We start from the raw sequence: 26,698 nt of genomic DNA, 5'->3' as shown, positions 1-26,698 counted from the left end.
TATAGATTTTAAGTTAAAAACAGGATGAAGATTCCTTGGGGATAATGTTTATGTTCAGTCCTTCTGGGAGAAAATATTAATAGTGTTTAAAAATATATATTTTTGGTCCACTTTCCACACGCACAAGAAGTCAGCTTGGTGACCTTCAGGATATGGCTTCTTGTTCAAACAACCTACTATGTCACCTTGTCCCAGTTTGAGGGTGTCCAGTTATGCATGTAATGTCTACATATTCCTTTTTTAATTTTTTTTTTTTTTTTTTATAAACTTTGAGGAAGCGGAGTTAAAAATGTGTTTTTAGATCAGTTTATTTATTTTTGTATAAAAACACATTTACCCCTTGAGAAAGCTTTAATATACGTGGTGAAACGTGCGTTGGGGTATCGTCTCATCCACCACTGTCAGCTGATGCCTGCCAAAACACCCCCTGATAAGGATAATCCTCCTTTACATGTCAAGTGTTGAGGTTTATGACCCCATATGGTATACCTTTACCTCTATTACAGGCATTTACCTTGATCTGTGGGATCTAACTTGCCTGCACTGCACTTTGCTATTTATATGTACTAATTGGTGGGATTGTGGCATGCTATGGTTGACACCCGTCTGTCAAGCTGTCATGTTACTCACCATGTGAATGTTTTTGTAACTTTATTCCTGAACTGATAAAAATGTGTTTTATACCAATTTAACTTCGCTTCCTCTAAGTTCATAAATTATTAACAGGAGTTGGTGCTATCCGGTGATTTATGCCACCAACGGGTGCCCTTCTCACCGAATTTTGAATGTTATTGGCCTACTGTGCACTCATTCATTTTAATGCCTAAAAAATTGTCATATGAACTTGAGATATTAACAAATATCTATTGATCTGCCGATATATGGATATTTGCCATTTAAATCAAGTCTAACAGGTTACAAGGAGGAAATAAAGTTCTATTCCCCCTCCCCCATCGGCCACTCATTTCCAGTCACAACCTGTCATGGGGACACCGTGACAGAGAGGGGCCAGAAGATTGCAGCGGCTGGTTACACAAACCCCTGCATGTATTGGATCTGCTTCACCTTTCTTTTAGCAGTGCAGGTCTTCCTTGCTCTGTTATTGCAAGCGTTAATCAGTTCTATCTATCTACTGGAGCTCTGTCCTGAATTGCCTCAGCTGTTCTGTGTTGGCCACTCCTCTCCGGTATATATGCTCACCTAGTGCTCATACACTAGGGATTTGCTGGTGATACGTTTTCAACTTCCTGGTTTGGTGAGGAAGGAGTAGTCTGAATTAGTAGCAGTCGGTTGGTGTTTCGGGAGATAGCTGCATGGATTTAGTATTGTGTTTATCCTAATCCTCTTTCCAATTTAGTTTATCCCTCCTACTGTTGCCTTGATTCCCACTTGGTCGTTTTGTAAGTGAGTTACATGATTGTAAGGTACAAGACCCCAGCATCTCCACCATCATAGGTAATCTAGGGAACAGGGATAGCCTAGGGTCCTCCTAGCTTGAGGGACAGGGAAGGAGCCCATTCCCCCAGGAAATCCTGCTACAGTATTGTGACACAACCCCTTTTAATGTCAGATTACCCCTAAATCTGCAGGTAAATGGTGTTTCTGTACATGACCGGTTCCCTTTTAAGCGCTAAAGATTTTGTATAATTTTGATAACGCTGCATTTCAATTCTCAACTGTGAAAATCATAGTCTGTACAGGTTTTCAGCATCCAGTGACGACTGCAAGTTGAGATCTTAAAAATGGAAAAGTTGGAATGATTTTATATAAAACTGTATGACTTCTCATTCTATAATTCACAAATGGCATGTGTGGATAATATACGTGTTTCACGTGTCATAAATTTTATTTTTTTTCCCCTCATACACAGAAACCCTTGATGATTTGACAGAGTTGTTGGTGAAATTGTTTGCAGAAGTGGAGAATAAAAATGTCCCAGTTCCAGAATTTACTGAAAATCCCTTCCAAAAGCAATATCTGCAGGTACATCCGGATACCACATCAAGTAAAAGGGAAGCGGTCGGCATGTTTTTGCCATGTAATCTGAGAGCCTCATGATGTAGGGGCAGAGACCCTGATTCCAGCTATGTGTTGCTGTTTCAATACAATCACTGTCTTATCAATATGAGATTATCACTAGAGAACCTGGTGTCTCGTGCCTCCTGGTCCATCCACGCCCCCACGACTAATTGGTAGCTTTCTGTGTACAGTGTGTTGTGGGCGGGATTATACAGGGCTCAACATGTAGAGCTCTGCTAGATCTGCTGCAGAGAAAACTGTGACTCTATCAAAACTCCTGCACCCAGTAGACTAAGTGATATATCCCTGGAATCAGGGTCTCTGCCCCTACATTATGCTGTTGTCAGATTCCCTTTAAACTAAAACTGTAAACAATCTAAAACTCTCCTAGTGGTGGCTGAAGGCAGCCCGAAATGTATAGTTTTATCTTTGCTTTTTTTGCATCTGATTTGGATATCTACACTGTGTTCCAAATTATTATGCAAATGTGTTTAGGAGTGATAAGGTAAGAATTTTTTTTTTTGTCAGTTAAACTCATTGATGGTGATGTGTGTCAGGGCTCTTTATATCACTGTAAGCAATTGCAGACACCTGTGCTAATTAGTTTGGCAGGTGTGTCCAATGAAAGGCAAGACTACTTAAGAAGGCTGTCCCACGTTATTAAGCAGCCTACATTTTCTGCCAAAATGGGAAAGAAGAAGGATGTGTCTGCTGCTGAGAAGCAACAAATTGTGGAGTGTTTAGGTCAAGGCATGACTACAATCGACATTGCCAAGACACTTCATCCTGATCATCGCACAATCAAGAAGTATGTAGCTGAGTCACAGTACACACGTGTGCGTGCTGATAAGGGAAAATTGAGGACTCTTTCCTACAGGCAATTACGTCAGGTAAAAAGAGCAGCGGCAAAAAAGCCTTGTCATAGCAGCAGAAAAGTTTTTGAAGCTGCTGGTGCCTCCAACGTCCCCCGAACAACAAGATGCAGGGTCCTTCAGAGGTTTGCAGCTGTGCGTAAGCCATCCTATCGACCTCCTCTATCCACTGCACACAAGCAGAAACGGCTCCAGTGGGCCAAACAATACATGAAGACTGACTTCAAAACTGTTTTGTTCACCGATGAGTGCCGTGCAACGCTCGATGGTCCAGATGAATGGAGTGGAGGATGGCTGGTTGATGGACACCCCATGCAAACACTGCTACGGCGCCAACAAGGAGGAGGTGGAGTAATGTTTTGGGCGGGAATCATGGGGAGAGAGATTGTCGGCCCCTTTAGGATCCCTCAAGGGGTAAAGATGAACTCCATAATGTATGTGGAGTTTCTCAAACAGCACTTCCTGCCATGGTTCAAGAAGAAGAACCGTGTATTCCGCAGCAAGAATATTTTCATGCATGATAATGCACCGTCTCATGCTGCACATAACACATCTGCATCTCTGGCTGCTGTGGGCATAAAAGGGGACAAACTTATGGTGTGACCCCCCATGCTCCCCTGACCTCTACCCCATTGAGAACCTCTGGAGCATCATCAAAAGGAGTGTCTATGATGGCGGGAGGCAGTTCACACCTAAGCAACAGCTCTGGGAGGGTATTCTGTCCTCATGCAAAACAATTGAAGCAGAAACCATCCAAAACCTGACAAATTCAATGGACGAGAGAGTTCAGAAGCTCCTTTCGAACAAGCGGTCCTATGTGCAAATGTAACATCACCTAGAATAAAGTTTTGAGTTGAAAACTGTTTGATTTCAGTTTGTAATAACCTGCTAATGCTTATAATTTCAAAAATGACCATTTTTTTGTTCTTTATTAAAATGAAAAGGTTGAAAACTCTGCTGTGCATAATAATTTGGAACATGCATTTTGAGTGCAGTTTGAGTTTTTTATTTTTTTAAAAATATACTGTTATCATAGGCAGTTTGTACAAAAACCTTTCAATTGTACTCTAATAGTTATTTGACTGGAAAATTACAATGACTGCTATTCATATAGGTAATTTGGGAAAATCTGAGAAAATATTATTTTCATAATAATTTGGAACACAGTGTATATCCTCCAGACATGGTCAGAATTCTGTTCACACTAAGAAAAGTTGGGTATACACTTTTGTGAGGATGGGTAATACAGATCTTAATCATGAGAGAAACATTTTTATATTTTCATTCTTTCCTTTTTAGAAAATGTACAAAATAGTGCCTATTAAAGACATTAGAAATCTATATGTCACGTTCCCAATTCCTGACCTCCAGAAGTATTACAAGTCCAACCCGGGTCATTATCTTGGACACCTCATTGGACATGAAGGACCCGGAAGTCTTCTATCTGAACTGAAGTCCAAAGGTAAAAAAAAAAAAAAAAAAAGTATATCTGTTTTTATTCGGTTAAACCCGGAACATGTCCAATCCTCATCTGTTTTTGCAGTTTGGGCTCAGCAATTTCAGTCTTAGAAGATATCCATTTTCCTCCTGTTTTTAACCCTATCCCGACATATAACCTACTATTACATCATATGTCGGGTCCACATCTTTGAGGCTAGGTTAGGAACCGAGCTTACTTCCTTCTGGGCAGGTGTTGCCTGTGTCTGAATCTTTTTGCTCATATTTTTTTTTTTTTTTTTTTTTAAAGCTGAATCTGAGCGATAACTCCAAGGCCCCATTTCATGAAGACCGGCATTTTTCATGCCAGTCTTGAGGAGTGTGTGGAGTGGAGCGCCTCCGTGCACCTGGCCGCAAATCTTAGTCCAGTCAGTGACCAACCCTGCCACGTCATGAATTTGAGTGGTGGTCTCCACACCCAAGTTCTGCTCACGTTGTTGGAAACGTCAAGTCTCAAAACTTTTGCGCAACCTTGCAAACAGAATTGTGGCATAAAAGCTCTTCTAAATCTGGGCTCAAGTTTTTGAGGATTTAGAAAGCTCCTTCTTAGTTTCTGCTCAAAAAACAAAAAATGGCAGAGAGCAGGGCTGCGCTACTCCTGCTGCTGTTTACTACTTAAATGCCACTGTCAAATCTTGGTGCGCGCAGTTACATGCTTTCATCCTCCCCTGTGACATGAATGCAGTGTGCCCAGTGTGCCGATGGCTTGCCAAGGAAGCCGGGGGTCTGCTGAAGACCATTATGGTGGTCCTATGCTGCCCACCCTGTGGCACGTGTTCAAAGGAGACTTTGCTGTTTACTATATACTTTATTACTGTACATAGGCGATTGGAGCACGTTCAAGTCCTTTTTTAAAAAAAGACTAGCAAAGTGAGAAAGGAGAAAAAAAAGAACATTTGAATTATCTCCTTTCCCACATATTAAAAATAAACTGTTCATTTTAACAAGTCCAACACATTTGTGGGTCCAGAAACGCGTTAACCTGTTTCAAATTAAACCATTAGGTATAAAGAACTCTTACTTTGACAAGTTTATACTTTATGCCGGTTTATGGACCACCGCTGAATGTGTCCGGGGCACCCGCGGCAGCTCCAACATCATCCGGAAGCTTGTTCAACAATTTATGTTCCTCTGGACACACGATGTAATGGTGGCTGCAGAGAGGAATAAAACATTAATGTTTTTTTTTTATTTAATTTTGCAGCCATTATTACATTGTGTCCAGCTCAACATGAAAAAAATTTGTGAAAAGATCCCTTTTAATAGTTGTGTCCTGCACACAACACTGCAAGTTGAGCAAGGAAAACTAGCGGGGGAGAATGATCAACCATCTAAATTGATAGTGTTGCCCTATGATGTTTCTCTTCTTGATATTTCTAGAAGTTTTAATTGGACATCCTGTATCATTAAAGTGTCTCACCTCCCATGGTAAATCTACCCCATGTTGGACACTTTTTAACTCTGCTATTCTTCCATAGGCTGGGTAAATACTCTGGTTGGAGGCCAGAAAGAGGGTGCCAAAGGATTCATGTTTTTCATCATCAACGTAGATCTCACCGAAGAAGGCCTGTGTAAGTAACGTAATGACCCAGACGAGAACTACGGGTTGGTCTGGGATATTCCTGTATAGTGAGGTGTTTTTGTTTTTTTAAAGGAAAATGTTCTCTAAATTATATACAAATAAAAGGGCAACATAAAAGATATTGGGGGTATTTGTTTTGTCCGTAGAGCCACTTCATATAGCCTAGTCTATACGCGGCTCTCTACGTACACCTGTCGCTTCGATATTGGCTTTAGACATGCTCACATTTCTGTATAGATCACCTTATTCTTGGGGGGAGACATCAGGGACATGAATAGGGCTAATATAGCAATGAATAAGAAATATTGTGGGACTTCTCAATGTGAGAAAAAACACAATTTGTCGCAACTCTGGTTATGGTTGTCCCCTTTTTATTGTCCCCTTTTTCTTTTCTGGTCCCCCTTTATTATTCTTCCATGGAGCTTTGCATGTAAGCATACACACTTATTCTCTTATTGCTGCCTACAGTGGTGGCCAAAAGTATTGGCACCCCTGCAATTCTGTCAGATAATACTCAGTTTCTTCCTGATCATGATTGCAATCACAAATTCTTTGGTATTATTATCTTCATTTAATTTGCTTGCAGGAAAAAAACACAAAAGAGAATGAAGCAAAAATCAAATCATTGATCATTTCACACAAAACTCCAAAAATGGGCCAGACAAAAGTATTGGCACCCTCAGCCTAATACTAGGTTGCACAACCTTGAAGGGTGCCTTCTCCAAACTGCCATTTTGAGATCTCTCCACAGGTGTTCTATGGGATTCAGGTCTGGACTCATTGCTGGCCACCTTAGAAGTCTCCAGTGCTTTCTCTCAAACCATTTTATAGTGCTTTTGGAAGTGTGTTTTGGGTCATTGTCCTGCTGGAAGACCCATGACCTCTGAGGGAGACCCAGCTTTCTCACACTGGGCCCTACATTATGCTGCAAAATTTGTTGGTAGTCTTCGGACTTCATAATGCCATGCACACGGCCAAGCAGTCCAGTGCCAGAGGCAGCAAAGCAACCCCAAAACATCAGGGAACCTCCGCCATGTTTGACTGTAGGGACCGTGTTCTTTTCTTTGAATGCCTCTTTTTTTTCCTGTACACTCTATGTTGATGCTTTTTCCCAAAAAGCTCTACTTTTGTCTCATCTGACCAGAGAACATTCTTCCAAAACGTTTTAGGCTTTCTCAGGTAAGTTTTGGCAAACTCCAGCCTGGCTTTTTTATGTCTCGGGGTAAGAAGTGGGGTCTTCCTGGGTATCCTACCATACAGTCCCTTTTCATTCAGACGCCGACGGATAGTACGGGTTGACACTGTTGTACCCTCGGACTGCAGGGCAGCTTGAACTTGTTTGGATGTTAGTCGAGGTTCTTTATCCACCATCCGCACAATCTTGCGTTGAAATCTCTCGGCAATTTTTCTTTTCCGTCCACATCTAGGGAGGTTAGCCACAGTGCCATGGGCTTTAAACTTCTTGACACTGCGCACGGAAGACACAGGAACATTCAGGTCTTAGGAGATGGACTTGTAGCCTTGAGATTGCTCATGCTTCCTCACTATTTGGTTTCTCAAGTCCTCAGACAGTTCTTTTGTCTTCTTTCTTTTCTCCATGCTCAATGTGGTACACACAAGGACACAAGACAGAGGTTGAGTCAACTTTAATCCATGTTAACTGGCTGCAAGTGTGATTTAGTTATTGCCAACACCTGTTAGGTGCCACAGGTAAGTTACAGGTGCTGTTAATTACACGAATTAGAGAAGCATCACAGGATTTTTCAAAGGGTGCCAATACTTTTGTCCACCCCCTTTTTTAGGTTTGGTGTGGAATTGTATCCAATTTGGCTTTAGGACAATTGTTTTTGTGTTTTTTCATTGAAGACAAATTAAATGAAGAGAATAATACCAAAGAATTTGTGATTGCAATCATTTTCAGGAAGAAACTGAGTATTATCTGACAGAATTGCAGGGGTGCCAATACTTTTGGCCACCACTGTACATATACAATATGCCCACATTTTCCACAAGTTGGTGCACAACTAATACATTAGGCACAATATTCTTTGTGTGGAACTTTTCCAAAACTGTTTTAACCCTTTCACGACATGTGCCGTACATGTACGGCGCATGGCGTGTCTCCCCCTTTGATGCGGGCTCTGGGGACATGACGGCTGACCTGATCAGCTTTCATGTGCCCCTAACAGCTGCGGGTGGAATTTTGATCCATGTTAACAATCTCTGACAGCGGCATTTAGCATGATCGCGTAGGAAGCGCTTCACTAATCCCACCCATCGGCGCCCGTGTCACGACCACGGGTTGCCGATGCGTTGGCATGACAACCCGGGGTCTGCATGAGATCCCTGCAGTTGTCATTGCCGGAATGCTATGATTGCTGCCCAGCGGTCGGCGCTCATAGAAGATGAGCACCTTTATTACACATGGCAGTGCTGAAGCCCTGCTATGTGTAACACAGGCGATCAGATGATCCCAGCTTCTAGTCTCCCATGAAGGCTATTGAAAAAAGTGAAAAGTAAAAAAAAAAAAGGTTTAAATCGTCCCCCTTTTGCCCCATTCAAAATAAAACAATAATAAAAAAAAATCAAATATACACTTATTTGGTATCGCTGCGTTCAGAATCGCCCGATCTATCAATATTTATGAAAATAATTAGTCCGATCGGTAAACAGCGTAGCGAGAAAAAAAAATCACAACTCCAGAATTGCTTTTTTTTGGTTGCTGAAAAATTGCAATAACTGGCGGTCAAAATATCGTATCTACCCCAAAATGGTATCAATAAAAAAAGTCTCGGCGCACAAAAAATAAGCCACCATCTGGCCCCAGAGCCCGAAAAATTGAGACGCCACGGGTCTCGGATAATGGTGACCCCTCCTCTTCTTTTTTTTTTTTTTACAAAATTTGGATTTTTTTCACCACTTAAATAAAAAACAACCTATACATGTTTGGTATCTACGAACTTGTAATGACCTGGAGAATTATAATGACAGGTCAGTTTTAGCAGTTGGTGAACATGGTAAAAAAAACTGTGGAATTGCACTTTTTTTTGCAATTTCACCGCACTTGGAATTTTTTCCCCGTTTTCCAGCACACGATATGGTAAAACCAATGATGTCGTTCAAAAGTATAACTCGTCCTGCAAAAAAAACAGCCCTTACACGGCCATATTGACAGAAAAATAAAAGTTATTTATCTGGGAAGAAGAGTAAAAAAAAAAATTAAAAGGGCCACAGCTTGATGTGATTAAAATGCAGCTTTCACTCAAAATTAGTCTTATACATGTGGGTGACTTCTGCAGCATGTGTATAGGGCTCTAAATATCTGATTCATGTATAAACAAGGCACAGACCTTTCTGCAAAGTCTATGAATATGCCCACTGATTTATGTTGGAGTCTTAGGTTTCCATCCATTTCTACATTTCCTTAGCAGCTAGAATAGTATATGTAGAATTAAGATCGACACTAATGTGAAGAGCGCGTGAACCTGTAATTGGGGACATCTTGATTATTACATTTTGTTGCTTTCTATATTTGAAGCACTTTGTGATGGGACATAATCTGCTTTTCCTATAGTGTAAGTGTGTACCTTCATTACCACTGTAATGTTTTCTCTCTTTATCCAGTGCATGTGGATGATATCATTTTCCACATGTTTCAGTACATCCAAAAACTCCGTACAGAAGGCCCTCAAGAATGGGTTTTCCAGGAGTGTAAGGTGCGTGTCCTCTAATGACATTATTTACCTACCTTTACCCCAATAGGTTTTATTTGCTTGTTGAATTCCAGTATTTACATATTTTACCACAATTAAAGCTGTTTTTTTTTGCTGCAAATTTCCTGATGGAATTCCATTTTATGGACGGTGAAGATGACTGGGCGCTTATTGAGGGGAATTGCTTGCATTGTGATTAGGCTTCCATGCTGAAACACTCTTCCAATGGGGGACATATGCCAGACTCGAGGTGTGAAGGGCCCACCGGTAACATTGGCTCTGGTGGCTCACTATTGGGCTACATGGGAAAAAAAATGCTGTTATCAGCTGGTCAGTGGGTGTTTCGGGTGGAGGTAGACTCCCACCGAGACATCCATGATCCATCTGAAGTTTGCATGTGTAGCATAATGATGAATAGTCTCCGCTTTCTCTCCCAAAACTTGATGGATTTTATGCTTAATAAATATTTAATTTTTTTTAGGACTTAAATGCTGTTGCCTTTCGGTTTAAGGATAAAGAGCGTCCACGTGGCTACACATCTAAAGTGTCCGGACTATTACATGTACGTTGTAGAGGCATTTTTATTGCACATTATGAACATGAGAAGATTGCTTCACTGTGATTAATTAACACGTACGGTTAAACAGAACTATAAAGTCCTTGCTAATTGTTTGTATTGTACATATCCAACCCGTCTTCCACCTTCCCAATTGTTATGACAGACCTTACATTATTCAGCTCCTTGTCTGGTTTTTGGCTCAATGAGGACCAGTTGGAAGGTCAAACCTGGTCCTCAATCTACCCCAATACAGATGGCAAGACGACCCTCCTGACACTATAAAATAATTAACCTATTATAACGTATTTGCGATTTGTTTTTCTACCCGGAAGCATTTTACATTATCCTTTTTTGGGGGCAGACAATCTCTTGAAGATGTTGGCCTCTCCAATACTACTTTATCTCTCACAGTTTAACTATTGCTTCAAAACCGGATGTCAAGCAAATTTCCTTTGCTTCATAGTGTCATATGGAGCAATTGTTGACCCTTCCCAAAATGTCAATACTTAATTTTGAAACCCAACTTGGGGTTAGTCGGAGATTAGTTTACAAACAGCTCGCTCTTTGTGAACTTACAGCATGCTGATGGGTTGCGGGCTTTTCGCCATTCTAACTGCCAGTTGGCGCTCCCCCGACGTGATCATGGGGCACCGCTGAGTTTCCTTGACATCCAGTGGTCTTCTGAAGACCCCCATGCATATCATGACTGTACTACCGTGAAAGCCAGTCCATGGCTAGAGTTCATAGGAGACTGTGAATTTTACACAATATAGTACAAGCGACCAGATGATCATAGGTTCAAGTACCCTTGGGGGACTAACACCTTAAAACAAAAAAAAAAAGTGTTTTTTGTTGTTAAATTTTAATGGGTGAGGATTTGAATTTACCGTATATTTAAAAAACAAGAAATAAATAAAATACACACTTGGTATCGCTACATTCATAAAAGTCTAATCTATGAAAATGTAAAATTTAATCCGATCTGTAAATGGCATAAAAAGGGGAGAATAAAAAAAAACTCCCAAACTGCACTTTTTTGGCCGCCGCAAAAGCACAAAAAGTGTAATAAGAGCCGATCAAAACAGCTAATCTACTTCCAAAATTGTATCAATAAACATTGGCTCAAGACGTAAAGAAAAATTCCCTCGCACCGCCCCATATCCCAGACATTTAAACCTTTCACGTTCCGAAAATGGCGACACAAGCAACAAATAATTTTTGCTTCCCATTATGATTTATCATGATGAAATAGACGTCATTCAAAAGTACAACTCGTATGGCTGTCGACAGAAAAGTAAAAGTGATTCTCCCTTTTCAGAAAGGGGTTAATATGAAGCTATGCCTTAAAAAAAATTGTCATCAGAAATTGTCCTGTTGTGTAAATCAGATTTTCTAGGCTTTTTTAAACACCACCTCCCCTTAAAAATTATACGTAGAAGTCTTGCAGTTTTCCAAGTGGCCACTGGGGCTTGCAGGATTTTGTTTTTGTTTTTTTGGAGGGTTTTAGAGTTCCTGCCTGAAAGTTGTGTTCACGTATCCTTATACCTCTGAATACAGGCTGCCATCAATAGCCGTCTGCATTCTGATTAAAAATTCCCTGCAGTTGCCCTGAAAATAGTTTTTTTTTTATACAACCAAGACAATTCTATATGGACTTCCAGCTTATAAAAACCTGCATTCTCGCACACCATATATACACTGCTCAAAAAAATAAAGGGAACACTCAAATAACACATCCTAGATCTGAATGAATGAAATATTCTCATTGAATACTTTGTTCTGTACAAAGTTGAATGTGCTGACAACAAAATCACACAAAAATCATCAATGGAAATCAAATTTATTAACCAATGGAGGCCTGGATTTGGAGTCACCCCCAAAATTAAAGTGGAAAAACACACTACAGGCTGATCCAACTTTGATGTAATGTCCTTAAAACAAGTCAAAATGAGGCTCCGTATTGTGTGTGGCCTCCACGTGCCTGTATGACCTCCCTACAACGCCTGGGCATGCTCCTGATGAGGATGCGGATGGTCTCCTGTGGGATCTCCTCCCAGACCTGGACTAAAGCATCCGCCAACTCCTGGACAGTCTGTGGTGCAACGTGACGTTGGTGGATGGAGTGAGACATGATGTTCCAGATGTGCTCATTCGGATTCAGGTCTGGGGAACGGGCGGGCGAGTCCATAACTTCAATGCCTTCATCTTTCAGGAACTGCTGACACACTCCAGCCACATGAGGTCTGGCATTGTCCTGCATTAGGAGGAACCCAGGGCCAACCGCACCAGCATATGGTCTCACAAGGGGTCTGAGGATCTCATCTCGGTACCTAATGGCAGTCAGGCTACCTCTGGCGAGCACATGGAGGGCTGTGCGGCCCTCCAAAGAAATGCCACCCCACACCATTACTGACCCACTGCCAAACCGGTCATGCTGAAGGATGTTGCAGGCAGCAGATCGCTCTCCACGGCGTCTCCAGACTCTGTCACGTCTGTCACATGTGCTCAGTGTGAACCTGCTTTCATCTGTGAAGAGCACAGGGCACCAGTGGCGACTTTGCCTATCCTGGTGTTCTATGGCAAACGTCCTGCAAGGTGTTGGGCTGTGAGCACAACTGGGCTGTGGACGTCGGGCCCTCATAGCACCCTCATGGAGTCGGTTTCTAACCGTTTGTGCAGACACATGCACATTTGTGGCCTGCTGGAGGTCATTTTGCAGGGCTCTGGCAGTGCTCCTCCTGTTCCTCCTTGCACAAAGGCAGAAGTAGTGGTCCTTCTGCTGGGTTGTTGCCCTCCTACGGCCCCCTCCCCGTCTCCTGGTATACTGGCCTGTCTCCTGGTAGCGCCTCCAGCCTCTGGACACTACGCTGACAGACACAGCAAACCTTTTTGCCACAGCTCACATTAATGTGCCATCCTGGATGAGCTGCACTACCTGAGCAACTTTTGTGGGTTGTAGAGTCCGTCTCGCGCTACCATGAGTGTGAAAGCACAACCAACATTCAAAAGTGACCAAAACATCAGCCAGAAAGCATTGGTACAATGAGATGTGGTCTGTGGTCCCCACCTGCAGAACCACTCCTTTATTGAGGGTGTCTTGATAATTGCCAATAATTTCCATCTATTGTCTATTCCATTTGCACAACAGCATGTGAAATTGATTGTCAATCAGTGGTGCTTCCTAAGTGGACAGTTTGACTTCACAGAAGTGTGATTTACTTGGAGTTATATTCTGTTGTTTAAGTGTTCCCTTTATTTTTTTTTGAGCAGTGTATTACGTAGTTAGGCAATTGGTGTACATGCAATTCCCCAACTACTAATTTACCAGCCCGAGCAGGTACACTTGTTTCTGAAGAACCTGTGACCACTCCTTGTAAAGTTGCTGATCTCCTAGTCCAGTAGATCTTCTCACTTCCCTCTCCAGGATCTAAGGCTAAACGTACAGCCTTGTGTGACTGATCTCGTACAGTTCACTGCATGTTATTCCTCATTTTAAATCCAAATATATTTTATGAATATCACTTCAATATTATTTTTTTTTTCAGTATTACCCTCTAGAAGAAGTCTTGGCTGCTGAGTATTTACTTGAAGAATTCAGGCCAGACTTGATACAAATGGTGCTTGATAAACTCAGGCCAGAGAATGTCAGGTAAGTCTGCGGGGAGACCATGTCCAGCACCTGAAGAGTTATCTAGTCTGTACTCGGGGCAGCGTGTCTTTCTGCCTCCTTATTGTAACACTGAGGAAGCGTATTTTGGCATTGTGCGGTCTATTTAAAATGGCTTTAATGCTGCTGTCATATTTTTTTTTTTCACAAAACTTGTGATTGTCCTATTTAAAAAAAAAAAAAAAAAAAAAAAAAGGGGATATCCCACACAGTATGCGCTGCTTAGCGGGGATATCCCACACAGTATGCGCTGCTTAGCGGGGATATCCCACACAGTATGCGCTGCTTAGCGGGGATATCCCACACAGTATGCGCTGCTTAGCGGGGATATCCCACACAGTATGCGCTGCTTAGCGGGGATATCCCACACAGTATGCGCTGCTTAGCGGGGATATCCCACACAGTATGCGCTGCTTAGCGGGGATATCCCACACAGTATGCGCTGCTTAGCGGGGATATCCCACACAGTATGCGCTGCTTAGCGGGGATATCCCACACAGTATGCGCTGCTTAGCGGAGATATCCCACACAGTATGCGCTGCTTAGCGGGGATATCCCACACAGTATGCGCTGCTTAGCGGGGATATCCCACACAGTATGCGCTGCTTAGCGGGGATATCCCACACAGTATGCTCTGCTTAGCGGAGATATCCCACACAGTATGCTCTGCTTAGCGGGGATATCCCACACAGTATGCTCTGCTTAGCGGGGATATCCCACACAGTATGCTCTGCTTAGCGGGGATATCCCACACAGTATGCTCTGCTTAGCGGGGATATCCCACACAGTATGCGCTGCTTAGCGGGGATATCCCACACAGTATGCGCTGCTTAGCGGGGATATCCCACACAGTATGCGCTGCTTAGCGGGGATATCCCACACAGTATGCGCTGCTTAGCGGGGATATCCCACACAGTATGCTCTGCTTAGCGGAGATATCCCACACAGTATGCTCTGCTTAGCGGGGATATCCCACACAGTATGCTCTGCTTAGCGGGGATATCCCACACAGTATGCTCTGCTTAGCGGGGATATCCCACACAGTATGCGCTGCTTAGCGGGGATATCCCACACAGTATGCGCTGCTTAGCGGGGATATCCCACACAGTATGCGCTGCTTAGCGGGGATATCCCACACAGTATGCGCTGCTTAGCGGGGATATCCCACACAGTATGCTCTGCTTAGCGAGGATATCCCACACAGTATGCGCTGCTTAGCGGGGATATCCCACACAGTATGCGCTGCTTAGCGGGGATATCCCACACAGTATGCGCTGCTTAGCGGGGATATCCCACACAGTATGCGCTGCTTAGCGGGGATATCCCACACAGTATGCGCTGCTTAGAGGGGATATCCCACACAGTATGCGCTGCTTAGAGGGGATATCCCACGCAGTATGCGCTGATTTAACTTTCTCAAATGCAATGGAATTGGCAAGTTATCAATCTATTAATGCATTTCCTGGAGGAACAATAAAAAATAAGTCCCAGAAGTTGTTGACTTATGTGAAGTACAAGTATTTAATTAAACAGGGGTGATTATTCCTCCCGAATCCCCGTGATCAGAGCAAATCCGAATACGAATATTCACTGTATGGACACAAGTATTAGGAAGCCTACACATTACACTTACAGGAACTCTTAGGAAATGTTCTAGCTGTAAAGGGACAAACTCCATATTAAGGTCTGCTCTTCTGGGAAGGTTTTCTACAAGACTTTGGTGTTGTCTGTACGAAAAAAAAATTTTTCCATTGATCCAGAAGAGCATTTGTGAGGTCAGACACTGATGTTGGAGTAGAGGACCGAGCTCGCCATCTCCGTTCTCATCCATCCCAAAGGTGTAGGATGGATGAGAACGGAGTCAAGTTCTTCCGCCCCAATCTTGTCTTTATGGGTTTTAGGCAGTCATGAGGAACAGAAAAAGGGTCTTCCCTCAAGCTACTACTCCCAGAAAGTTAGAATGTACAGTTGTCCTAAAAGTTTTGTATGCCGAAGCAATAAGATTGGAACGAAGGGTCCTGTGCTGACCCTTTGAAAAACAAACCCATAGCATTATTCCTCCTCTACCAGAAACTTTACTGCTGGCACAATGCTGTCCGGCAGGTAACGTTCCCCTGACATTAATCCATCAGACTGGAGCAGTGAAAATGTGTTCTTATTGATGGATCTCCCTCCTCTATCTAGCAGAGGCCTGTGGCAGTTTTCTTTACACCGCTCCATCCGACGTGAGGCAGTGCGCTTTACCCCGCTCCATCCGACGTGAGGCAGGGCGCTTTACCCCGCTCCATCCGACGTGAGGCAGTGCGCTTTACCCCGCTCCATCCGACGTGAGGCAGGGCGCTTTACCCCGCTCCATCCGACGTGAGGCAGGGCGCTTTACCCCGCTCCATCCGACGTGAGGCAGGGCGCTTTACCCCGCTCCATCCGACGTGAGGCAGGGCGCTTTACCCCGCTCCATCCGACGTGAGGCAGGGCGCTTTACCCCGCTCCATCCGACGTGAGGCAGTGCGCTTTACCCTGCTCCATCCGACGTGAGGCAGTGCGCTTTACCCCGCTCCATCCGACGTGAGGCAGTGCGCTTTACCCCGCTCCATCCGACGTGAGGCAGGGCGCTTTACCCCGCTCCATCCGACGTGAGGCAGGGCGCTTTACCCCGCTCCATCCGACGTGAGGCAGGGCGCTTTACCCCGCTCCATCCGACGTGAGGCAGGGCGCTTTACCCCGCTCCATCCGACGTGAGGCAGGGCGCTTTACCCCGCTCCATCCGACGTGAGGCAGGGCGCTTTACCCCGCTCCATCCGACGTGAGGCAGGGCGCTTGGTGATGTAAGACTTGTTTGCACCTTTGCGGCCTTGTAAACCCCATGCCATGAAGATCTTGGTGCACACTTATTATGCTGATATCACAGCATAGTGTTGGTGATTTTCCTGCTCCTCAGCACTCATTGACCCCCCGTCTCTCCTCTGTAGCGTTACGTGGTCTCCACATTGTGGTTGAGTTGCTGCGATTCCTTCCACTTTTCACAAATATGACTTACCGGTGATGGTGGAATATTTGGGAAGGAAAAATAAAATTGTCAATACTTTTGTCTATATTTATATTAGTCTGTCTGTTTTAAATCCTTCAGGGTTTCCCCAGATTGTGCGGAATATATTACAATCTATAATGTATTCCCTTTTGGTCACGAGCATGTATTTCTCAGCTTATAAAAATTATGTGTGTTTACACCATATAACAAGAACATTTGGAATTTGTTCTGTTTGCTTTTTTTCTATCATTTTAACAGAAGGGCCGTGCAGAGATTAAATGAGGATGTTCTACTCCACCAACCTTTCTACCCTTTTCTGCAGATTTGTGTTTAGTAAGCAGAGAACACGAGCTGAAAAGGCAGCTCTAAGTGCCCATATGCTCGGATATTTCCATCCTGCACCATAAAATTGAGTTTTACGCGCTCCCCTCTGCTGCGAGCAAGCACAGGCTTGTTTACTACTGCAGAAAAGCAGCCCTGGAGACAGAAGGATCACCATTATCTGTAGAGTAATTCTGGATGGGTCTCTGCCTGCCATCTGTAGTGGCATAGCCAGCATGCTGATGGGACGCCGCTGCAGACCCTGCTGGGAAGGGTCTCTTGCACACTTGCCATTTCCCATCTTCTGTTGCTCCCTTAACCTTGTTGCATTTGTGGATTGATGTAGCAAGGACTTGTCGTTTCAAAGATTAGTACTGATCCTGCACTTTTGGAGTTGATATAAGCATGGGGTGTTTTTGACCAAATTTACAGTGTTCTGAATTATTAGGCAAGTTGTATTTTAGAGGATTATTTTTATTATTGATCAACAACTATGTTCTCAATCAACCCAAAAGACTCATAAATATCCAAGCTTAATATTTTTGGAAGTTGGAGTGTTTTTTTTTTTAATTTGGCTATCTTAGGAGGATATCTGTTTGTGCAGGTAACTATTACTGTCCCGAATTATTAGGCAACTTAATAAAAAACAAATATAATCCCATCTCACTTGTTTATTTTCACCAGGTAAACCAATATCAGTGCACAAAATTTAGAAATAAACATTTCTGACATGCAAAAACCAAAATAATTAGTGATCAATATAGCCACCTTTCTTTATGATGACACTCAACAGCCTTCCATCCATAGATTCTGTCAGTTGCTTGATCTGTTTTTGATCAACATTGCGTGCAGCTGCCACCACAGCCTCCCAGACACTGTTCCGAGAGGTGTACTGTTTTCCCTCCCTGTAGATCTCACATTTTATGATGGACCACAGGTTCTCTATGGGGTTCAGATCAGGTGAACAAGGGGGCTATCTCATTATTTTTTCTTCTTTTAGACCTTTACTGGCCAGCCACGCTGTGGAGTTGTTGGATGCATGTGATGGCGCATTGTCCTGCATGAAAATCATGTTTTTCTTGAACGATACCGACTTCTTCCTGTATCACTGCTTGAAGAAGTTGTCTTCCAGAAACTGGCAGTAGGTCTGGGAGTTGAGCTTCACTCCATCCTCAACCCGAAAAGATCCCACAAGTTCATCTTTGATGATACCAGCCCATACCAGTACCCCACCTCCACCTTGCTGGCGTCTGAGTCGGAGTGGAGCTCTCTACCCTTTACTGATCCAGCCTCTGGCCTATCCATCTGGCCCATCAAGAGTCACTCTCATTTCATCAGTCCATAAAACCTTTGAAAAATCAGTCTTAAGATATTTCTTGAACCATTCTTGACGTTTTATCTTATGTTTCTTGTTCAAAGGTGGTAGTTTTTCAGCCTTCCTTACCTTGGCCATGTCCCTGAGTATCGCACACCTTGTGCTTTTTGATATTCCAGTAACGTTGCAGCTATGAAATATGGTAAAACTGGTGGCGAATGGCATCTTGACAGCTTCACGCTTGATTTTCCTCAATTCATGGGCAGTTATTTTGCGCCTTTTTTGGCCAACACGCTACTTGCGACCCTGTTGGCTATTTGCCATGAAACACTTGATTGTTCGGTGATCACGCTTCAAAAGTTTGGAAATGTCAAGACTGCTGCATCCCTCTGCAAGACATCTCACAATTTTGGACTTTTCAGAGCCCGTCAAATCTCTCTTCTGACCCATTTTGCCAAAGGAAAGGAAGTTGCCTAATAATTAAGCACACCTTATATAGGGTGTTGATGTCATTAGTCAACACCCCTCCTCATTACAGAGATGCACATCACCAGATTTACTTAATTGGTAGTTGACTCTCAAGCCTATGCAGCTTGGAGTAGGACAACATGTATAAAAAGTATCAAAGTGATCAAAATACTCATTTGCCTAATAATTCGGAACACAGTGTATGTGGCTGGGTGCAAATTTTGCATGCAGATTTTTTTTTATGGTAGGATTGGTAGAACCTAATCCCCCTGCTTGTTAATTTAATCCACTGCAGAAATCTGCAGCCCTTCCGTCCTGAGTGGATTCACACCACCTGTTAACATGCAGCGCAATCCACCGTTGTATCACAAGCCATAGTCCGTGGTCAGGCCCCCACCATGGTCAGGCTTTAGAAGAGGCTCTTTCACTCATTACCCTACAGTATGTGACAGAGTAAGTGTCCACTGGAAGTTCTTCCTTTAGTGAAGTGTCCCAAGTTATTGCTCTCCCCTGCATTGTTGTTGACATCTCCTGGAAAGGATGTTTTATGATGCAAGAGATATCATTCAAGATTGGGGGATGGAGGGGTAGTGGTGGTCATCAATCATTCGGGACACTTCGTTGAAAGGATAAGTGGCAGCGTTTATAATCTATCCTGTTGCTAGGTGATCAACGTTTGAATGTACCTTTTTAAATATCATTTGTAAACGGTTTTAGTCCAGAAAGCTTTGTTCTTGCATGGTACTTTTTTGATTAAAAGGCAGTTGCTTAGTCTGCGGCCTTGCATCACTTTTATCTAGCACATACAATGGCCAATTCTGGCCTGCAGGGTGGTTATATTTGGCCAGCAACACCAGAACCACCACCCCTTTGTGGGGCCCATTATACAGTATGGAGGACTATGTGGGGCCTGTTATTCTGTATGGAGGACTCTGTGGGGCCCGTTATTCTGTATGAAGGACTCTGTGGGGCCCATTATTCTGTATGGAGGACTCTGTGGGGCCCGTTATTCTGTATGAAGGACTCTGTGGGGCCCGTTATTCTGTATGAAGGACTCTGTGGGGCCCATTATTCTGTATGGAGGACTCTGTGGGGCCCGTTATTCTGTATGAAGGACTCTGTGGGGCCCGTTATTCTGTATGAAGGACTCTGTGGGGCCCATTATTCTGTATGAAGGACTCTGTGGGGCCCGTTATTCTGTATACTGATTGGCCCGTGACTTTCTCCTAGTTTTTCATTTTGGTCCTCTGTGGGTTTTAAGTTTGACATCCCTAATCTAGAGTATGCACCTAGGAATTTGCTGCTGTCCTCTCGGAGTCTGAGATGAAACCAAACTGCTCAAAATTTTTATATGTCTTTGTCCTTCAGGGTGGCCATTGTTTCCAAGTCTTTTGAGGGAAAAACAGACCGGACAGAAGAATGGTACGGGACACAATACAAGCTAGAAGACATCCCAGCAGATGTTATCCAGGTTTGGAGATCACATTATATTTTTGTTTGTGTTATCAAAGGTACGCAGGTAAACCTGATGGTTATATCCTGAAGCTCAGTCTTAATAGAGTTTACTCCTGCCTACCTTTTGATACCACAGACCAGCTAGTTCCTTTTTTGGTGTTTGAAATTTTGAGTCACGGAATTGCAAAATCTTGCTTGTATCAAGTATGAGCACTACATGTTCTGCCACGCAGAATGCATTAGGTCACAGAAATCATCAAGATCTGCTGCTGGCAGCTGCCTTTGCAAGTGCGGAACATTGTCGTCCCAGATGTGCTCAATGGAAGAGAAGACGCTATAATCCCACGAGTAGGACCCCCGTGAAAGCTTCTTTATGGCGATGCCCAAATGGTCTCCAGATATGCACTAGAAGCTGGAATGGAGGCCTAATCTCTACAGTAATGAGTCCTGCTTTTGTCTTTGGTCCAGTGATGGCCAGAAATTGGTCTAGAGATGTTAATTTCAAAATGGTTTCCATTTTTACATCATTTGAATAACATGTCAATTCATCCTGTGATTTCCATAATTCCACAACTTCTCCTTCTTGGTGTAGCAATTCAATGTTGACTGTATATTCATACATTTTAACTACACCACAGCTTTAACTTGGCTTTGATTGTCATGTAAAGCTCTGGGGCGAAACAGCAATCCTAGAATGGGCATGCTAGCCACAAAGAAGACATGACTAATCCCCTCTGCCCACTGGACTGGGGATGGTGGAATGTGGCTCGTATATATGCAGTTAATATGTGTGAATATACAGTCAACAAGCTGGAAAAGTTGTGGAATTCTGGAAATGTATAGAAGCCACTTACGGCTACCTCCAATCCAGTGCTGCAGCGGAAACTAGTCACGTTCTCTTTGCCGCTAACCGCCCACTGTATAATATGCGTTTTATATGCATATTAAGAAAAAACTCAATCCTACAAATGTTGTGAATGTAACCAGGGGCATGTTTAACACTGATAAACTTGCACTAGCACTTATGGTAAACTGGCACTAGCAATTATGCAAATTGTATTGACTTATTTCCTTCAATTCAGAGGTTGTAAATGTTACTTTCCTGCTGTTCACACTCTAGTTAAAGGGAACAAGTTATCAAAAATTACTTGTTTTAGCAGAAAAAAAACAAGATTAAGATATTATTTTTAAACCTGAAAGCTCAATAATGAGAATACAGGATCCACTTCTCAATTAGTGATCTACACAGCACCCCCTGTACAGACTATTGTTTCCTATTGTCCAAGTATCTACTATAAAGCATGGCTATAAATGCTGCGGAGGCAAGATGTCTGCCTCCATAATTATGTACTAAAAAATAATTTTTACATCATTCAGAAGGGATACAATATGGTTGAGTTAGAAAAAAATATATAAAAAAAGAATACTAGTAATATTTCTATACAATATAGTTGATATAATGACTCCATACTGGAGCTTCACATCGCCGATTATTAGGTTTTGCAGACTAATTATCTTAAAGGCTAACTTATTTTCCAGATGTGTATATAAATTTATAAAAAAAAAATTTTTTTTCCCCTCACTAACGTTTTGCAATTTTTTTTATTTCTGTAAATGGGTCATTGCATATTGTACAAGTATAAGTCAATGTCCGTTAGCCTTAGTATACTAAGTGACCTGTGGGCTTTACTTTTGTTTGATCATTGTAACATTTTTATATTTTGTCTTTTTAGAAATGGCAAAAAGCTGATATAAATGGAAAGTTTCATCTACCAATGAGGAATGAATTCATTCCCACAAACTTTGAGATTGTGCCTTTAGAAAAGGATGCAACATCCTACCCTGCACTGATTAAGGTAAGAAGTCAGGATATAGTATACAGTGGGTACGGAAAGTATTTAGACCCCTTTAAATGTTCCACTTTGTTTCATTGCAGCCATTTGGTAAATTCTAAAAAGTTCATTTTTTTCTCATTAAAGTACACTCTGCAGCCCATCTTGACTGAAAAAAACAGAAGTGTAGAAATTTTTGCAAATTTATTAAAAAAGAAAAACTGAAATATCACATGGTCATAACTATTCAGACCCTTTGCTCAGTATTGAGTAACAGCACCCTTTTGAGCTAGTACAGCCATGAGTCTTCTTGGGAATGATGCAACACGTTTTTCACAGCTGGATTTGGGGATCCTCTGCCATTCTTCCTTGCAGATCCTCTCCAGTTCTGTCAGGTTGGATGGTGAACGTTGGTGGACAGCAATTTTCAGGTCTCTCCAGAGATGCTCTATTGGGTTTAGGTCAGGGCTCTGGCTGGGCCAGTCAAGAATGGTCACAGAGTTGTTCTGAAGCCACTCCTTTTGTTATTTTAGCTGTGTGCTTAGGGTCATTGTCTTGTTGGAAGGTGAACCTTCGGCCAAGTCTGAGGTCCAGAGCACTCTGGAAGAGGTTTTCATCCAGGATATCTCTGTACTTGGTGCATTCATGTTTACTTCAATTGCAACCAGTCGTCCTGTCCCTGCAGCTGAAAATCACCCCCATAGCATGATGCTGTCACCACCATGTTTCACTATTGGGATTGTATTGGGCAGGTGATGAGCAGTGCCTGGTTTTCTCCACACATACCACTTAGAATTATCACCAAAAAGTTCTGTCTTCGTCTCATCAGACCAGATAATCTTATTTCTCATAGTCTGGGAGTCCTTCATGTGTTTTTGAGCAAACTCTATGCGGGCTTTCATATGTTCTTCTTTACCTCTCTCACCAAGGCTCTTCCCCCATGATTACTCAGTTTGGCTGGATGGCCAGGTCTAGGAAGACTTCTGGTGGTCCCAAACTTCTTCCATTTAAGGATTATGGAGGCCACACTGCTCTTAAGAATTTCTGCATTACTTAAAGTTCCTTTGTACCCTTGGCCAGATCTGTGCCTTGCAACAATTCTGTCTCTGAGCTCCTTGGGCAGTTCCTTTGAGCTCATGATTCTCATTTGGTCTGACATGCACTGTGAGCTGTGAGGTCTTATATAGACAGGTGTGTGCCTTTCCAAATCAAGTCCTATCAGTTTAATTAAACACAGCTGGACTCCAATGAAGGAGCAGAACCATCTTAAGCAGGATCACAAGGAAATGGGCAGCATGTGACTTAAATATGAGTGTCTGAGCAAAGGGGCTGAATACTTATGACCATGTGATATTTCAGTTTTTCTTTTTTAATACATTTGCAAAAATTTCTACATTTTGTTTTTTTTTCTGTCAAGATGCAGAGTGTACTTTAATAAGAAAAAAAAGAACTTTTTAGAATTTACCAAATTGCTGCAATGAAACAAAGAGTGAAAAAATGTAAAGGGGTCTGAATACTTTCCGTTCCCACAGTATCTATCTAGGCTCAATAGAGCTAAACCTACACCTGGCTAGATTGCAGTACTAAAGGTATCCATACACTATGAACTGACCACTCGCTGCTTCTCCACCTCTCCATGTTTGTGCACATGTTGTTTTTTTTTTTGTTGTTTTTTTTATTATTATTTTGTTCTTCCCTGTCCCTACTGCAGAAAAGCATCCCCCTCCCCCCCAGTATGGTGCTGCCACCAACATGTGTGATGGTGGGCATAGTGTTTTCAAGTTCATGTGCAGTGTTAGTTTTCTGCCACACTTAGCATTTTGCATTGAGTCCCAAAATTTGTACTTTGGTCTCAACGGACCAGAGCACCTTCTTCCACACGTTCACTGTGTCCCCTGCATGGGTTTTTGCAAACAGGACTTCTTATTGCTTAATTTCAAATATGGCTTTCTTCTTGCCACTCTTCCATAAAGACCATATTTGTGGAGTATACAACTTCGGCCACGGCCCCACTAACAGTATTTGGTCAGTATTTTTGCTCAGGAGTGGGAGCCGAAACCAGGAGTGGGTGATAAATGCAGAATTGGTGACTTGTTTCTATTATACCTTTTCTCTGTTTGGTCCTCACATGGTTTTGACTCTCACTCCAGAGAAAAAATACTGACCGAATACGGACAATGGGGCCCTGGCCTTATAGTTGTCCTGTAGACAGATTCTCCCACCTGAGCTGTGGATCTCTGCAGCTCCTCCAGAGTGACCATGGGCCTCTTGCCGGCGTCTCTAATTAATGCTCTCCTTGTTTGGGATGTCAGTTTGGGTGGCCAGCCATGTCTTGGTAGGTTTGCATTTGTGCCATACTCCTTCCATTTTTGTATGATGGATTGAACATTGCTCAATGAGAAGTTCAAAGTTTGGGCTATTTTTTTTATAACCTAACCCTGCATTACTCTTCTCTACAACTTTATCCCTGACCTGTCTAGTGTGTTCTTTGGTTTTCATTAAGTAGTTTTATGCCTAATGTTCTCAAACAAGCCTCTGAGGCCTTCACAGAACAGCTGTAGTTTTATTGAGAATAAATTACACATAGGTGGACTCAATTTACAATTTTTCTTTTAATTGTGACTCCTGGAGGCAATTGGTCACTCAGGATTTAATTTAGGGGTATCGGACTAAAGGGGGCTGAATACAAATGAACATCACAAGTTTCATATTTAAAAAAAAAAACATGTATAGTTTCCTTTACACTACACAAATATTGGCTACTTAGTTGGTATATCATATAAAATACTGTAAATATAAGTTTGTGGATGTAGCATGAAAAAAATGCAGACCTTTAGCAGGGTATGAATACTTTTTCAAGGCCCTGCTTAGCACTTTGTCGGGTTGAAACTTAATTTGAAGTGGAACATTCTTCTGAAATTTCAGTGTATTTTTTGTCTTGTATTTATAGGACACAGCGATGAGTAAATTATGGTTCAAGCAAGATGACAAGTTCTTTCTTCCCAAAGCCTGCCTCAACTTTGAGTTTTTTAGGTAGGTACATTCCCTTCTATAAGTTTTAAGTGGCTGATACTGTTTTGTAAGCGATTTACGTCCCATGTGAAGCCCACTGTCAGCATTTTGAATACTAATGAACACGGTTTTCCGAGCATGGATAATAAGCACTGACTAATATTTATGTGGCAGGCTGTAATCACAGGAATCAGCCAATGTGCCGACACTCAACACTTTTTATGTTCACATTTTTTTTATTTATGGCTTCAACTTCAATAAAACGGTCGTCATATCCAGCTCTGGCCATAACAGTGGATTGTTTATTTTCTGTTTATGGCTAATGATAAATTCTGCAATGTCTGAAATATTTGGTCGTAATACATTAAGCAGTTAATACTGCAGTTGCTCCGATTGTTGTGCATTTTTGTCCATGCTGAAGTTCCTTCACGTAGAGAGACTTTTTAACTTTTTCTCACTTTCAAAACTAAACCAAGAATCCAAATAGTAAATGCATTGTGGTTTACTAGAACTCGTGGCTCCAGACAAAACTTAAAGGGATTGTCCAGTATTTAAATATTTATGACCTGTCTTTGGGATAAGTCATAAATATGGGATCAGTGGGGGAGGTCAGACACCCTGCACCCCCACCAGTCTGCTGTTTGCAGGTCCTGGTGTATGGAGCACTGTAGACTGTGTAGTGGCCATTTTCAGGTACTGCATCTCAGCTCTTCTTCACTTCTGAGCTGATGTATCCAAGAACGAACACAGCCGTCTAAAGCCGTCTTGACGATTTCCCTTTTACTTCTGACAGCCATGGAAACTGCAAATGGACCGGTGGGGGTCTGACACATGACACCCCCACAGATCCATTATGTCTTGGATAATTCCTTTGAAAAATTTAATCTGCAAATGAGTGTTGTTGGCTTTATTCACTCCTATTTCTATCTAAAGTTTTTAAATGGAAACTTACAGGGGTATTAGAAATGTAGGCTAGTTCTTCTTTAGCTATGTCTCTTTCCTCATGTGCAGGGCATTGCAGTAGCCTAGGTATCCATGGTTACGACCACTGATATAATGAGTGAGTTAGTTGCTAGTGGTTGTAACCGTGGGTATCTGAGATACTGCAATGCCCTGCACATGGGGTAAAAGACATAGAAATGTAGTATCGTTTTTCTGATTCGCTATGTCTTTTACCATCTTTTACTGAGGAAAGAGACATAGCTAATCAGAAGAACTAGCCTACATTTCTAATTGGAGATATTTGCTAATATTACATTTACTACATATTGTAATAGGATTTTGGAGATGGGAATACCCCTTAAAATGAATGCAGCGGTTTAATTGTTGATGTCAGCTGTAAAAACAGGAGAGAAATG

At 42.4% G+C, this 26,698-nt stretch overlaps 1 protein-coding gene across 4 annotated transcripts in view; it reads left to right on the top strand.

Annotated features, from left to right (window-relative positions):
• IDE (insulin degrading enzyme) overlaps nucleotides 1–26,698 on the top strand; it is a 90,925-nt gene that overhangs the window by 34,010 nt on the left and 30,217 nt on the right. For all 4 annotated transcript variants that reach the window (XM_073685241.1, XM_073685240.1, XM_073685242.1 and 1 more), the window contains exons 6-14: nucleotides 1,871–1,983; nucleotides 4,191–4,353; nucleotides 5,867–5,959; nucleotides 9,595–9,686; nucleotides 10,165–10,245; nucleotides 13,788–13,891; nucleotides 20,410–20,512; nucleotides 22,230–22,352; nucleotides 25,279–25,361. In XM_073685241.1, coding sequence (XP_073541342.1) covers nucleotides 1,871–1,983; nucleotides 4,191–4,353; nucleotides 5,867–5,959; nucleotides 9,595–9,686; nucleotides 10,165–10,245; nucleotides 13,788–13,891; nucleotides 20,410–20,512; nucleotides 22,230–22,352; nucleotides 25,279–25,361 — 955 coding nt within the window. The remainder of the gene's footprint in view (nucleotides 1–1,870; nucleotides 1,984–4,190; nucleotides 4,354–5,866; nucleotides 5,960–9,594; nucleotides 9,687–10,164; nucleotides 10,246–13,787; nucleotides 13,892–20,409; nucleotides 20,513–22,229; nucleotides 22,353–25,278; nucleotides 25,362–26,698) is intronic.

The sequence above is a fragment of the Phyllobates terribilis genome, unplaced genomic scaffold (genome assembly GCF_046119375.1).
Source record: "Phyllobates terribilis strain yellow unplaced genomic scaffold, ASM4611937v1 Scaffold_5__5_contigs__length_657084704, whole genome shotgun sequence".
In the NCBI taxonomy this organism is placed as follows: Eukaryota; Metazoa; Chordata; class Amphibia; order Anura; family Dendrobatidae; genus Phyllobates; species Phyllobates terribilis.
This window is presented reverse-complemented; position numbering and strand designations above follow the sequence as displayed.